This window comes from Lepidochelys kempii, chromosome 3 (assembly GCF_965140285.1).
Source record: "Lepidochelys kempii isolate rLepKem1 chromosome 3, rLepKem1.hap1, whole genome shotgun sequence".
NCBI classification, from domain to species: Eukaryota; Metazoa; Chordata; order Testudines; family Cheloniidae; genus Lepidochelys; species Lepidochelys kempii.
In genome coordinates, this window is record NC_136382.1 from 154,703,262 (window position 1) to 154,719,635 (window position 16,374).

Genomic DNA, 16,374 nt, shown 5'->3' on the forward strand with positions numbered 1-16,374 from the left:
ATAATTTCACAGACTGTCCCCCAAAACTCAGGGCCAGCCCTGTTTATTATAGTCTACATGATACCAAGGGCCTGTTGGCTCATTTCAAGCATGAGCAGGATTTGAAAAAAAAAAAGCCCTCTTCCCTTTCACATCTTCTTCATCTTCTTCTTGCAGCGTTGGTTGAAGACAGGTGAGGATCCCATCAGGCTATCAGGGGAATGAGAACCATAACTGCTCTCGGAGCCATGGGGGCTCTGTGGCATCCCAGCTTCGCTCATGCCTGACATGGGCTCCTCGAAGACATCACTGCCTAGGACCCCATGCCCATGAACATTGCTCTCCTCACTTTCCTGAGGCTCCATTTTCACCTGAGCCAAGTTCCAGAGAGGGGAAGCATTGACCTCGGCACCTGGAGAGAGAGAGAGAGAGTACTCATCAGTCACCTAGTAAAGAGTGCATGGGAACAGATGTACGGGTGCAAAGGACAGCCCGATCAGTGGAGAAAGAGCAAGAGCAGGCTAACCCCTAAGACTGGGCTCACAAGGTTGGAGATAGAACAGCTGCGAAACAAAAAGACAAAGCATATAAAAGCAGTATTTACTTTGATCACCTCCTGCTTAGAGCAGGGGCTGACTAAGCCCTTTGCCTCTTTTTCAGTGCAGCCATCCATGGAGTACTTGTGGCACATTAGAGACTAACAAATGTATTTGAGCATAAGCTTTTGTGAGCTACAGCCCACTTCATTGGATGCATGCAGTGGAAAATACAGTGGGGAGATTTATATACACAGAACATGAAACAATGGGTGTTACCATACACACTGTAACGAGAGTGATCAGGTAAGGTGAGCTATTACCAGCAGGAGAGAAAACACAAACCTTTTGTAGTAATAATCAAGGTGGGCCGTTTCCAGAAGCTGACAAGAACGTATGAGGAACAGTGGGAGTGGGGGGAATAAACACGGGGAAATAGTTTTACTTTGTGTAATGACACATCCACTCCCAGTCTTTACTCAAGCCTAAGTTAATAGTGTCCAGTTTGCAAATTAATTCCAATTCAGCAGTCTCTCGTTGGAGTCTGTTTCTGAAGTTTTTTTGTTGAAGAATTGCCACTTTTAGGTCTGTAATCGAGTGATCAAAGAGACTGAAGTGTTCTCCAACTGGTTTTTGAATGTTATAATTCTTGACGTCTGATTTGTGTCCATTTATTCTTTTACATAGAGACTGTCCAGTTTGGCCAATGTACATGGCAGAGGGGCACTGCTTGCACGTGATGGCATATATCACATTGGTAGATGTGCAGGTGAATGAGCCTCTGATAGTGTGGCTATTGAATGAGTCAGTTTTAGAAGGGCCAGGCATCCTCCAAGAACTCAGCAGCATCAGCTAGTGCCAAGAGCACAGGGCTCTACCCAAGATGCCCAGGCTCTCCATGGAGCCTGGCCTTGGAGGACACAGCAGTATCACCATGGGGTGATGCCTTGATGGCCTCAGCAGGCCCTAAAGTGCCAGCAGTGCCGGACTCCAAGCTGTTCTGTGAGAGATGGGAAATGGGGGAATCCTCTACTCAGTGATTCCCTAAGGCCTGCTGAGGAGATGCTCTATGGTGGGAGGCACTGTTTGAGGGAGCTGTGGGTATAGTTTGTTTTTCTTTCTAAACAGACTATCCCTAGTTGGCACCTACCTAGAATGATCAGTTCCTTTAAAATAAATACAAACAAACTAGGCAGCGAGCCCTAAGATGACCTAAGAAGGAGGAAGAACAGTTGTTAAGGAGACCAGGAGTTCATAAGGAATTTTAAGAGTGATTGGTTTAAATAAATGTTATAAACATTCTTCATTATTATTGGTCATGCACATTGTTCACCCATGCCACTGTCTGATGTTCTTAAAGTCACCTTCATCTTCTCTCCTGCCCTTCCCTCTTATTGTTTGTTACTCATTTTCTTGCATCTTCTCTTCAGTTACACTGAGTGCTTCAGGTTAGGGACTGTGACGTCCTAGGTGTTTGTATAGCACCTAGCACAATGGGGTCCAGAGTCTACTTGGGACTCTTGGGTGTTACCACAATGCAAAATAAAAAGGTGGTAATAATTTCTTCCCAAAACTTCCACCAAGAAGTCCTTTAGGAGGTCAGTGAAAGATGGGTTAATGGACCACCAAACCTTTGCCCATTTTTCATTTTTATGATGGCCTTTTGTGTAAGATTATATCCAAGTTGTTTTTTTTTCCAACACAGTGATGGGTGGATTTTGTTTTATTTTAATTTTGTCCTTAAGAGGGATAATTATAGACTTTGTTATTTCTGCAAATTTATTTTGAAAGAAAAAAAGACAAAATACCCACTACCGCAACTAATACTAATTGGGCCCCTTGTTGAGAGTCTTAGCATAACAACCAAGGACTAAAGGGAGACTGAAATCCTGTCTCGCTCCTCACATGTGGTCCCTGGAGGTCAGGGTTAAATTCACATGAAAAATAAAATGTAGATGCAAACTAAGAAGCCAGCTTGGGATATTTCCAAACCTAGTTTGCAGACTCAAGAGGCTTACCTCAAGTTTGAATAAGCATCTAAGCTTCTGGGTGCTGAGCCAAACATTTTGAACTTCCCCTGTTACTAGCAGTTATACAAAGAGAATCCTTCCATTAACATCACAATGGTGTTTGCATTGTAAACCTTCCACAACTGCTTAGCCCAAACCAGGGCTGAGGGAGACCCTATGTGGTGGGCAGCAGGCAGCACAGGCTATGCTGGTCTAGGACAAGGATGGCCAACCTGAGCCTGAGAAGGAGACAGAATTTACCAATGTACATGGCCAAAGAGCCACAGTAATAAGTCAGCAGCTCCCCGGCCCCGCTCCTAGCCCCTCCCACACGCTGGCAGCCCTGCTGATCAGCACCTCCTCCTCCTTCCCCACACCTCCCAATCAGCTGTTTTGTGGCATGCAGGAGGCTCTGGGGGGAGGAGCGAGGGCATGGCAGGCTCAGGGGAAGGGGTGGAGTGGGGGCAGGTCCTTTGGCACAGCCAGGGGTTGAGCAGTGAGCGTTCCCCGGCACACTGGAAAGTTGGCGCCTGTAGCTCCAGCTCCGGAGTCGGTGCCGATACAAGGAGCCGCATATTCACTTCTGAAGAGCCACATGTGGCTCTGGAGCCACAGGTTGGCCACCCCTGCTCTATGAGCTAGACAGCCAGGTAGAACTACAGGGCCTATTGGTGTCCAGAAGCTTCACTAAAAATCCCCATTATGTTCATTTCAAGTGAATCTACCCTCTTCTCAACCACGAGGATACATCATTAACATGCTCTCAGGTTTAAGGCTACAGTCCCAATCTAAGCAATAATCGGAGGGTTTCCTTCTTTCACCAATGTTGATTCACCATTAAGGCCTATTCCCTTTAGCTCCCTTTGTCACTGAGTGTTGTCACCAATGAGTAAAACTACTTAATGTTTACACAGGACATTTCATCTTCAGAGCACTTTAACATCAAAGCACATAACAAACTAACGGATTAATCCTCACAACACTCTCACAACATGACAAGGAAATAGTATTCCAATGTTTGTCTCCATTCCCCCATCTGCAAAGAGATGAAGTGATTTGCCCATGACCACAACAAAGGGCATACTCAGATGCAGGATTAGAACTCAGGAGCCTCCGGCTCCTAGTTTTGTGCTCAAACCACTGGACATTGCTGCCTTCCTAATAGGCTCATTCCCATTTTGAAGATGCCCATATCCTAATTCCAGTAGTTTCCTCTCCCTCCATCTGATGTTATGCACTCAACATTGCCCAGCTCCACAGTGGGACTCCTTTAGAGAGATGTGGTTTCCAGCACACAGAGGCCCTTGTGCAGTGAACAGGGATTTTCAGAAAGGAATAGAACACTTATATTCATAATTAGAGAACATCAATCTGATATCAGAGGAGCAAAGGGCATTTAATATACAGCTAGTATGTTATCCTCTGGGTCTCAAGTGGTAGATGCTAATACCGAGCTTTTCAGATGAATCAGTCATGAATCAGTTCACCATTCCCTCTCACACAAAATAAGAGCACTTCACATTTCAGAGGCACTGCAGAAAACAATACAAGTTCCCAGCAAAACATCTGAGGGATTTATGTTTTTTAAAACTCAACAGTGTGTTATTCTTTAAACAACCACTAGACTCTGACGTCTCCCCTCAGTGCACACGTAACTTGGATTAAGGTTCATAGAAGAGACCTCATCACTTTTAACTGGGTTTCTGAGTGAAACACTTATTTCTGCAGGGAATGGCTGAGTTCAGGTGGTTGCATATACGAATCAAAACACAGGTTCTTTGAGTGTGGGGGTTCTTCATAATTTTCCAGAGAACGCAGAGTCGGTGCCTGGTGCTGGACTGATAGCCATACAGACTGAAACTTGTATGTGGATTCCGAACAGGTACAAATACAGGCTGTAGTGGTACAAGATTCTCCCACACTGCCAATCAACGTGCCTCAATTCTGACCTGGAGCGATGACTTCTAGGAGCAAGAGGGGAGTTCAGTCTCCATGGCCCAATCAGGCCTCGCTACCATTGCTGAAGCTGCTAACTGTAGTGATGGTTTTGTGATGTGCACACTCATCTACTAGAATGGAACAGAGTGCTGCCAGCCCATTTCACGCAAATGATCAAATGTGGACACAAGAACAAATGGATATAAACCGGCCATCGGGAAGTTTAGACTTGAAATTAGACGAAGGTTTCTAATCGTCAGAGGAGTGAAGTTCTGGAATAGCCTTCCAAGGGAAGCAGCGGGGGCAAAAGACCTATCTGGCTTTAAAATTAAACTCAGTAAGTTTATGGACGAGATGGTATGATGGGATAACATGATTTTGACAATTAATTGATCTTTAAATATGCATGGTAAATAGGCCCAATGGCCTGTGATGGGATGTTAGATGGGGTGGGATCTGAGTTACTACAGAGAATTCTTTCCTGGGTACCTGGTTGGTGAATCTTGCCCATTTGCTCAGGGTTCAGCTGATCACCATATTTGGGGTCAGGAAGGAATTTTCCTCCAGAGCAGATTGGAAGAGGCCCTGGGGGTTTTTCACCTTCCTCTGTAGCATGGGGCACAGGTCACTTGCTGGAGGATTCTCTGCACCTTGAAGTCTTTGAACCATGATTTGAGTACTTCAATAGCTCAGACATAGGTGAGAGGTTTATCGCAGGAGTGGGTGGGTGAGATTCTGTGGCCTGCATTGTGCAGGAGGTCAGACTAGATGATCATAATGGTCCCTTCTGACCTTAGTATCTATGAATCTAAATAGCAGTCAGAAGGTGATGATCAATCACTACCAACTTGGGACAAATGAGCTGTAAGTCCCATTAACAATTTTTGACTCAACCAGTTCCCCCTTCCCTCATTATTTGTGTTCCTGTTCTTATTCCTGGATCAAAGAATGTGGACCACAATTTTTTGATAACATGAAGTTCTGGCCTTGAGTCATGAGCTACCTGGCAAGTTTGATTAGTGTGTTCAGTACTGTAAAACTTCACAGAATACTAATAAAGTAGAAGCTCCCCACAGCAGTCAGCTGGCAGAACTAAACAAGCCCCAAATAATCCAGCAACAGGCATCCTCAGGCAAGCTCCTCATTACAAGTGAAACTATTCCTGTGCTGTTCGTTTCAGGAAGTGGTAAACTCCTGGCACCACCTCAAAAAAGGAAAATCAACTGAATCCTTTTTGTAACTGTTTATTCATTAGGAATGAGAATAAAAAGCAGCTTTTTTTTGTTGCTTCATATGCAAAAGGAAAGTCTGTTGGCCCTCCTCTTATACACATTTTACAAGTGTTCAAAAGTATTTTCCCTTCGTTATACTGGATTGGCAGAAGGTTACCCTTATTCAAACATATACTACCATAATTCTATGATAGTAGCAGCAAACACTTGAGTAATATCATTGTAAGTTGCAGTGCTTGAACCATTACTGTAGAACAGGGGTGAGCAAACTACGGCCTGTGGGCTGCATCCAGCCCATCAGACCTTTTAATCCAGCCCTCGAGCTCCAGCTGGGGAGCAGGGTTAGGGGCTTGCTTGGCTCTGCGCGGCTCCCAGAAGCAGTGGTATGTCCCCCTCCAGCTCCTACATGTAGGGGCAGCCAGGGGGCTCCACATCCTGTCCCCACCCCAAGTGCTGGCTCTGCAGCTCCCATCGGCCAGGAACCGTGGCCAATGGAAGCTGCCGAGCCAGCACCTGTAGATGGGACAGCACGCAGAGCCACCTGGCCGGAGCCACGCCTCCACGTAGGAGCCAGAGTGGGGACATGCCGCTGCTTCCAGGAGCTGCTTGAAGTAAGTGCCACCCTGAGCCTGAACCCCTAACCATCTCCTGTGCCCCAATCCGGAGCCCCCACCTGTACCCTGAACTCCTCATTTCTTGCCCAATCCAAGAGCCCACACCCCCTCCTGCACCCCAACCCCCAATTTCACGAGCATTCATGGCCCATCATACAATTTTCATACCCAGATGTGGCCCTCAGGCCAAAAAGTTTGCCCACCCCTCCTGTAGAATATAACACCATAAGGGCTTACATGCGTCCATTGACTGTAGCCATTGCTGTAGAATATTTTCTACTGTATACTTTTTATGCTGGCACAATGGCTGCTATCATTAGAGTAACATTAGTGCAAACTCTGCATCCTGCAGTATTACTGCAGAATACTCCAATCTATTTGTATGGGGTAAATCTCTAGCACTTCATTAACTACATTACATTTTGCTCCCTGTTTTGTATCTTGTATTTGTGCAAGGTTTTAAACAAACCTCACTGCTGCTTTTTAATTTAAAACGGAACCCTCCTCCCACATGACCAAAAACAACTCCCATCAGCTGTAGCTTTGCTAAAGTAAAATACATGAGGCCATTTGGAAAAGCTGAGGGAGTGTTTACAACAGAAGGCTGCCCCTTACCTGTAGCCTGCGGGGACGCCTCTACTTCCAGATTGGCAGAAAAACGCTCACTCTGAGCTCCAAGGACTCCCACAGGCAAAGACTGGTCGCCAGATGCCAGATCTCCCTCCAGCTCCTCACTTATGGGAAAGGTGATATCACTGACTGGCTCCTCCTTAATCTTCACAGGTTTTGTATCTTCTGCTGCCTTTTCAGGGTTGACAATCTTCTCGTACTCTTCGGAGAGCTGCTTGCTAACCTGCCAGTAATCATTAGAGACACAAAGGCTGGAGTTTTCAGACAAAGCAGTGAAAGCAACTGTGTTACAGTGTTCCCTCTCCCCAAAAGATCACTGGTTTCTAATCAAAGGAAACAGGTACTCGAGCAGATTATACACATTAATAATAATTATGATGGTTTGTCCTTTCAGAACTTCTTCCATCTGACGATTTAAAAGGACTTCAACAGGGTTAATTTACTAAGGCTCCAATAAGTTATTCACACCTGTCTGGTGAATAAGTATCAGCAGCCTTATTTCATAGATGGGGAAACGGGGGCCCAGAAATTAACACACACACACACACACACATAGCAAGTCTGGGACACAACAAGAAATAGAACCCATGTGTGTCCTGAGTCCCACTCCTAAACTTTAACTACTTAACTTCTGAGCTGTCTGTCACCATTTTTAATCACAACCTACAGAACCTGGCTATCTTCTGTTCAATCAACAACAGAAATGCAATGAACATTTTCTCCCACCATTTCAGTGAAATGAATATAGGGATGAAATTCAGCAGCAACCCTTCACCTCTAGAAACTTAGGTTCTTATCAACCATACACCATCAATTAAGTGAATTTTGCAGTCTAAGTCTAGCTACTACTAGTACTTGTCTGTATCACACATTTCTGTAATGTTCAATAGCCTTTTGCTCCAGATAGGCCCAGGTTAGAATTACAGTGACTGTTACAGGTCTAGACTGAGGTGCAGTGGTACTGCTGTTTTAAAACAAAACCTACTTCCTCATCTACACACACCTTGAAGTAGCAGAGGTTACTGCAAGTCAAGAGTGAGATGTAGTGAATCATAGAATCTCAGGGTTGGAAGGGACCTCAGGAGGTCATCTAGTCCAACCCCCTGCTCAAAGCAGGACCAATCCCTAATTTTTGCCCCAGATCCCTAAACGGCCCCCTCAAGGATTGAACTCACAACCCTGGGTTTAGCAGGCCAATGCTCAAACCACTGAGCTATCCCTTCCCCCCTCCCTAGGTTACAGCTATGCAGGAAACCCAGACCTCAAAACAGCAGGGAGTGCTGTAGGTGGGGACTGATATTACTAGCTAAAGTCCATCTGTTTTATAAACATTTACATTGAACTAAAAGGTATTCATAATGCAAAAAGAGTCTTTTAACCAATACAATCAGCATTTTTGAAACAAAAAAATCTTTTAGTGAAGAGGAATCCAGATGATGTAGCTTTTTTGATAAACATCAGAACCACTAACAATTTATATGCCACTGACATTTGCAGGTCTCTGATTTATGCAAACTCTGTGCAAGTCACAGGGTGCCATGCAGGACGAGTGTGGGAGTGCAACTGAGCTGCTCCAGAAGTCTCTCAAATACCAAGGTAGGGAACACAGAATAAATCCCTAGGAAGCTCAGACCAGACAGATTTTGCCTCAGGTCATGTACTCTACAGGGGGTACAATTCTCCTCTCAATGAGCCTCAATATTATTCTCCTTCACATTCATAGCATTTACACGAGTCCATGAAGGAGAGAATATCTTTATGTCTATGTCACTAAAACAATATGCCAGCGTTTAACTCTGGAAAAACTAGTTCAAAAGAAACCAGCTCCCTGCAGGGATAACAGAAATTTATATTGCATTTTTCACTCCAAAGAGCTTTAGCATATCTGGAGTTGGTTCAGCATTCACCGAAAAATGCAGCCACTGCTGGGAACAGGAGGCAGCAGATGTTTAACAGCTCACAGAAAAACTACATGGCAGCGTATTCTCAGACTGAACTTTCTGTACAGTTTCAACAAACCACCTCATTTCACGAGCTATATATTAAAATTAGGTTGGTTTGTGTGTGCTCACTGCTTTACATTACTAAAATACAGCTAAACATCCCAGTGACCCACAGAAATAGAAATCAAGTTGATAAATCAGTACTGACTCTTTTCTTCTTCTGAATTTTGTTTTCCTTACATGGAAACTGTTTCATGTCAAGCTGAACACTATTTAATGCACTCCGTCATTCTGATAAATACCAGGGGCTTTCTAGTACTATGCATATCTCCTCACTCACTGCATGATTACCATTCTATTCAACTAGACTCTAGAGAACCTGAGGAAATCAAAGTATCCTGTTTCTGTTGTTGGATGGTTTACACAAATCCATGGAAGATCAGATAAATTATGGATCCAGTATTTGATGTAATTTAATCACAAATTCTCTGCTTGAATAGGCTCTCTCTGTAGAAGAATTTACTTGTTTGATCATCTATTTTCAAACAATAGATCTCTTCAATATTAAACGAGTTGTGGGAGCTTCTGGTGGAGAAAAGAAGATGGGGAAGATCCCAACAATTTTCCTTCCTTATCTCCTTCATTGAGCTGACTCACTTTTCTGAAACACAGCTTCCTCCCAGGCCAACCACCCGCATACTTCTAGATCAGCAAAAGGGTGGATAACTAAGGGGCTTCCTCCCTTAGAGGGCAGACATGCTACTACCACAACGCTCCTAGCCCCCTAGCAGCCCACATGGGGAGGTTATTGCCTTCTGGTTGTTTACTAAAACCCTCCCTGACCCCCCCCCCCCCAAAGTAAGAGATCTAGTTGGACGTTAACTCACTGATCCAGACAGTTCTCTATATAGCAACAAGAGATTGCACTGGGAGTGTCTTTCATTAAGCAGTATTTTTTACATCTCTATCCTCACCTGCAGCATGTAGCTGTGATAATCCTTAATGCGATGCTGCCAGAACTTCTGCAGAGAGAGCACGCTGCCAATGCCCACTTCGTGGAACACCTGTTCCATTACGTCCGGGAAAGGCGTCTGCCCAAGCCGAGCTTCTCGGTCCACAGTGAAGCGCAGCAGCTTGGTGAACTTCAAGCAGTACTCATGAGCAATGTCTGTCAGGGTCTCCAGGACGCTCTCATTGGCACACTCGAACCCCGCATGGGCCAGGATGGTGGCCATGGACTGGTAGAGAAGCTGCCGGCAGGAGGTCCAACTCAGCTCAGTTACTGGTTCCCCTTTCCCTCTAAAAGCAGAGAGGACAACATGAGCAGGCCTTCGCCCACCTCAGGAAAATGGGGAAGAGGAAAAAACTGTTGACTGTTAAAAGGTCTGTGCTTTTAATTTAGCAGAGGTGACCTGACCTGCAAAGGAAATGCAGTTGGGTTTGGGTCCTTTATGGCATCTTATGTATGGAGGAGGCCTGGAAGGTTTATGGCTGCTTTTTTTTTTCCTTACAAATATCAAAAATGTCAAGTCTCATCTTTCTTTTTTATGCTAGAAGACTCCTTGGGTGACTCAAATGCGGACTGAGCTTTCTCAGCCCTTAATTAAACCAAGAGCTTTTATCCCAGAGGTCTGAATTAAACAGGTGCTAAACACACAAAAAAGGAGTTTTAACAACATGAATGCAACATGAATGCAAATCTCTTCCCCTCTTAATCAGGTTTCACTTCTTTGTTATCTCTAATGTCACAGGCCTATTAGCTCTCCAGTCATCCACAGAAGCTTTCAAGACAGACAAGATGTAAATTTGTAATGTACAAAAACCAAGCAGAGCACACACACTTTGTTAAATCAAAGTATACACAAAAAGGTACGAGCCCATTTTTTCCATGTCACGTCTAAGCAATGCACTTGGTGCTATGGAAGAAGCAGGAAGAGAGAGACAGTACCATTTGCAATGTAACACAAAGCATGCTGGAAGATCCAGAGGAAGGTGCTGTCTTAAAACAAGGGTTCACAGCTTGGGGGTTATGACCACACTGCCCTTCCTCATATTGCTAAATGGGAGAGGGGGGTCCTGGCTACATCCCAGCTAGATGGGAAGCAGAAGGTAGGAGAGGTCCCAGTATGGGAGAGGCTGAGAACCACTAGCTTACAACATTTACAATATTCTTGTAATGAGTGGGTGAGAATTTTTTACTGAGGTGGGTTAGTATTTGAGAGTTTCACAGGGGAAAGAAAAGCTTTGAAGAATTTGAAAGACAAAAGAGCATGTGTCTGGCCCAACAGACTTTAAAATTCATAGTTTCTGTTCACTTGGTATGGTTTTTGTTTGCTTTTTAATACTTCACTCAGTTCCAGTGGTTAAAGTAGACCAGTCAATTTCACATTTAGTTTCTGATCAGTTTCCTTTTCTGATCTCCTTACAAACCCAACTTCCTAATTCCTCACCTCCTCCACGAACACTTGCACCACCCAGTGTTTCCAATGACTTGCCACCAGTTGATGCCTTACAGATATCATCTGCTAACTGCTTAGTGGCTTACTTAAGATGAGAGATTGGTCTCACTGCAGTGCCTAGCACGCAGGTGTCTACACCATAGAACATCCATCACAACTGGCACCTTTCAGTCTCAGAAAAAATGCATGGACCTCAGAGCTTCAGCTCCCCTCTGATCCTTAAAGAGGGCCCCCGCAAAACAGGGCTGAGCCATGGTATGTGTGTGTCAGGTAGTGAGAGAGAAACTTGCACTATTGCTGTCAGTACCAAAACCCTTCTGTGGATAACTAGAGGGCTTCATCATTTGCCAGGTTCACAACTCCACATTTTTCACTAGTATGAAATGCTTTTAAACAATGAAGTTAAAGAAAACAATTAATAGTACAGGAAAAGCCTCAGTTCAAGGTATTACCTGGGGAATAAGAATAGCTGTGTGGACCTCAGGTCATTAACTCCTAGTTATTAATCTCTGTGAAGTGACTCTTCTGGATTTTTATTTAATTATGTCATTTGCCTTAGAATGGAGAAAGCAGACCCTCTGATACACCAATTGAAAGATCATCTAGTTTCTCTGTAGCCCAAGCATCATTCATGCTGTTTTGTACCCTTTTTGTATTGCCATACTCTTCAGTAGCTCACGGAGAGCCCTAGGCCTCTTACAACACCAACACAGGGGCCTAGTTCTCCATTTTCTTCCACAGCAGGAGAGAACCACTGTCAAAGCCAGGGACTGGTCCTTTCTTTTTAGGTGGGTAGAGGGGTATGGTTAAATATAATTACTAGCTGTCAAATGAGGCACTTTGCAAGCTTAAACTAATACACTAGAGAAATAATTCAGTTAGCCCGTTTGGGATACACCACCACCACCTCCAGCCACTGTTTAACAATGCACAGCAATATTTAGCAACAAAAAAGAATGCTGGAAAAGAACCTAATTACCCAATTAGTGTGTGGCCAGGACACTGAGGTCAAAGAATATAGTCAATCTAAAATCTAACCCATTTAGAGAGAGAGAAAGAGAGAGAAACAGACAGTTTCCAGGTACTGTGCCTCTCTCTGTGTATCCATCCCAATTTTTGTATTTTTATGAACATAGTTTCCTGGTTGTGTTTTTTGTTTGTTTTTGTTTTGGTGGGTTTTTTCCCCTCACAGGAACAACAGGAGAAGATGATTAATGAATTAGTTATACAGGGGAAAGAGTGAAACTTCCTATAAACAAAGTGCTGTCCAATGTAAACAGACTGGGGGGCTGGGGGCGGGGAGAGAGAAAATTCCCCCACTCAACTCCTTTGAGTTATACTCATATTTGCCCATGCTTGTATCAACAGGAAAACATTTTCAGGTAGAAGAGCGAGTTTTAAATTGAACGTGTCACTATACCAACAAACCTCTGCAAAAAAGGCCATAAGATTTTTTATTTTACTTTTTCACATGGCCATAACTAGTAAGAACCTTGGCTTTACACCTCATTCAAAATTTGGCATCTCCAGAAACACAGCACTCCTAAACACTTATCTCTACTGACTTTGACAGCAGAATGCCACTTTCTACAGCTTCTAATGCTTTCTAAGAAGTCATCCAGCTACCAACCAAACTTGAGCCTGCTTAACACTTAATCAGTGTCACATAGCTGTGAATAAACGGAAGAATCTTTACCCCTAAGATTTAGTCACTGTGGGTTGGCAAGTACCAGACTTGCAAGTGTGCAATTTGAAAGCTTAGAATGTGATCATCTCTGCAGAAGAGGATCTAGGCTATTTTCAGTTACCATAAATACTATGAGATACTGGCCCATTTGACAATAATAAATCCTCACTTACATCAGAGATCTACATAAAGATCTAGGAACACCTCTACGTTTTTATGGACCACCACTGCAGGAGACAATACGGAGGAAAAACCATCTACCCAAACCAAGAATATATAAACTGAAATGTTGTTTTTTCCCCATCCCCATCAATGGGCCTATAATGTACAGAATATCACTTTAGAGCAGACTGACAAATCTGTCAACTCAGATCAATCAAACTTAACCTTCAGAGTGAATGAGGTTGCCAGCCTCATAAAATGACACATTTTCTGTGGCAGTCTCTTAACATGACAGCATGCCATCTACTGCCCCCACATGAAGTAATCAGAAACATTCTTGTGTCCAAGCCACTCTCTAGCAAGGCCATTTCCTTTAAAGGAAGGAAAATCTGGTGGGCCCTTTCCTGTTTAACTAGCCTGTTAAAGTGAAAGTAATTGGGCCAATTCAATATGTGGAGCAACAACTGAGGTTTACTCATGTAAAATAATGGAAGGAAGTCATAGGCTGTCAAAGGTGAGCACTGAGCTAGCAGCAGGTCTAGGGAAAGAAAAGACCGCTTTCTCATGAGCACTTCAATTTTATGAAACATTACACTGCTGAGCTGATTTCTACCAAATGAGGCGCAAAAATTCCCATTACTTGAGAACCATTTTCCCCCCATGCAAAAGATGATGCTGGAAAAACAAGGTTAAATTAGTTACAAAGTGTGCTGGAGCAGTGGTTCACAACCAGGGGTACATGTATCCTTGAGGGTACAAAGAGGTTTTCAAGGGGGGTTCATCAACTTATCTAGATTTTTGCCTAATTTTACATCAGGCTACATAAAAAGCAGTAGCGAAGTCAGTACAAACTAAAATTTCATATGACTTGTTTATACTGCTCTATATACCTAACGCTGAAATGGGAGTACAATATTTATATTCCAATTGATTTATTTTATAATTTTATGGTAAAAATGAAAAAGTAAGCAATTTTCAGTAATAGTGTGCTGTGACACTTTTGTATTTTTAATGTCTGATTCTGTAAGCAAGTAGTTTTTAAATGAGGTGAAACGTGGGGGTACACAAAACAAATGAGATGCTGGAAAAGGGTACAATAGTCTGGAAAGGTTGAGAACCTGTGTGCTGGAGAACAATGATTACAATAAGGAGAGCTTTGCTGGGGTAGGGAACTCTTTTCCCTTTCTGAATACACCTCTTTTTTAGTGTCTCCATTGTCTTTCACCTGCCTGCGCCCAGTTGTCTAGGGATATCCAGCAACTGGTATAATTAGTGCTGATTTCACCCTTGGAAAACTGACTAGTTCCCAGGTGGGTTATATACCTAAACTTGCTGGGTTTTGGGGATAAACTGGGGTACTAGTCCAGAGGAAGAGGGCTGATCTGCTCTGCATCCCCCAGTCGCTACTATCAGAAATCCTAATCCTCAGCACATTCTCCCCATTGAAGTTGCCACCCCATTGTAAAAAATCAATTCCTAACCATTAGTGGATACTTCCTGCCTGCTGCCACTCCCCAACCCGCAAGGGGTGTGGAGCCTGCACCTCAACTAGAAGGTCAGGGAGGCAACTAACAGAGTCAGAGAGAACAGCAACGGAGGCCAGCTAAGAAACCATCTACTGACAAGTGAGAAAAGGCATCTGAGATGCTTTGTGGGAAGAGGGTGAGGGAGTAGGTTGTGTCTCTTTTGAAGATGGTTCCATGGCAGTTGGAGGCAGACAGAGAGAAAACTAGCAGTCATGTTATGGTAGAAGTCTCCAGCTCAGACAGTAATTATAAGTCTGCTTGTGGTGGGGCAGCAGCCCCACCCCTATGAGAGACTGGGCTAGAGCAGGCCAGAGCAGCTGTGCAGACTGGCAGCCAATTAGGGAGGGCCTGTGGGAGAGCCAATCAGGACTGAGCAGGAGGTGGCCAATCAGGGCCAGGGCTCAGTCCTATATAAAGGCTGCCCAGGAGCAGCCTCTTCTAGACCTTCAAGGGAGAAGGTCTGTCTCCTGAGGGAAGAAGACCTGGACAGTGCAACGTAGGCTTGGAGGAGCTGAGGAGAGCTCCAGCCCAATACCTGCCAGGCTGCAGGCCCTGACTGGAAGGGCCTAGAGGGTGTGAGGGACCAGAGGGGAATTAGTTCAGGGAGGATAGATGAGCAAGAGACAAGAAGGAGGGCAGGGAGGCTGCTGCTAGAGGGTCCCTGGTCCAGGACCCAGAGTAGTGGGTGGGCCTGGGTCTCCCCCCCCCCTCCAACCCCTTTCCCCTCATATTGTGTACCTGGCTGACTGCAATGTGCCCCACATGTGAGAGGCTAGACTTTGGGTTGTGGTTGGCCAATGCAGCAGGAGTGAGCAGAAAGACTGTTGTTAAAAGCCCCCCACCCCTGGAAGGGTGTGAGGACGGACTAAGGGGCACTGACCAGAAGCAGACATTGCCGAGCAGGAAGCAACATGGGTCCGGATACCAATAGGGGAGCAAATGATGGATTGGATACCACCAGCAGAAGGCACCCTGCAGAGGACAGAGCTAATTCCCAGACATGCCAGCGGGAGGTGCTGTGGTGGTGAGTCCCAACCCTGTCATGCTGCTATACATTAAACTTTAATGCTGAGAACTTAACCCTCTGTTTTCAGTTCCTACACCAATGAAAACCTTCTAGTCTTTCTTTTTGTAAGTGTATATACACACTCTATTTCCTCTAGAATGACTGTTTTTACAGTGGATAAAGGAACTGAAATAGTTCAGTCAACTGATTAGTCTGATACTACGTCTCTGGCAGTGGAACACAATGGATGTTTCAGAGGAAAACATAAAAGCCAACTGTATCATAAGAAGGAAAAGACTTCCCTATCTCTGTTTATGATCATCTTTCTCACTGAAGAGGAATGAGGGCTGACACCCTTTGTACTTTTATTCTAGCTAGTGTAACTGCAGCTGCTATTTTTATTCACATAAAATGTCTATACAACAGATTTTCTCTGTTCTAGCCTAGAACAGAATAAAAGCATATACTACATGGACCTTCAAGTTCCTGTTCTGTGAGAGTTTAAAACAGTTTAATCTTTGTGAGGCACACAATTAAACCATGTTTTGCATTAAACTCCAAATTCAGTGCATCCCATTAAAAACTCCCTCTTTATAATCCACAAAACACGTCACTCCCAAGTTGCACTGCACCAGTTTTTCACAATTCTGTCC

General features: G+C 44.2%; 1 protein-coding gene across 2 annotated transcripts in view; it reads right to left on the reverse strand.

Annotated features, from left to right (window-relative positions):
• SUPT7L (SPT7 like, STAGA complex subunit gamma) overlaps positions 1-16,374 on the reverse strand; it is a 19,911-nt gene continuing 3,537 nt past the window's right edge. For both annotated transcript variants that reach the window (XM_073338590.2, XM_073338589.2), the window contains exons 3-5: positions 9,856-10,180; positions 6,924-7,161; positions 1-391 (exon numbers count right to left, since the gene is read on the reverse strand). In XM_073338590.2, the coding sequence (XP_073194691.1) occupies positions 129-391; positions 6,924-7,161; positions 9,856-10,180 (826 nt within the window). In that variant the 3' untranslated portion in view covers positions 1-128. The remainder of the gene's footprint in view (positions 392-6,923; positions 7,162-9,855; positions 10,181-16,374) is intronic.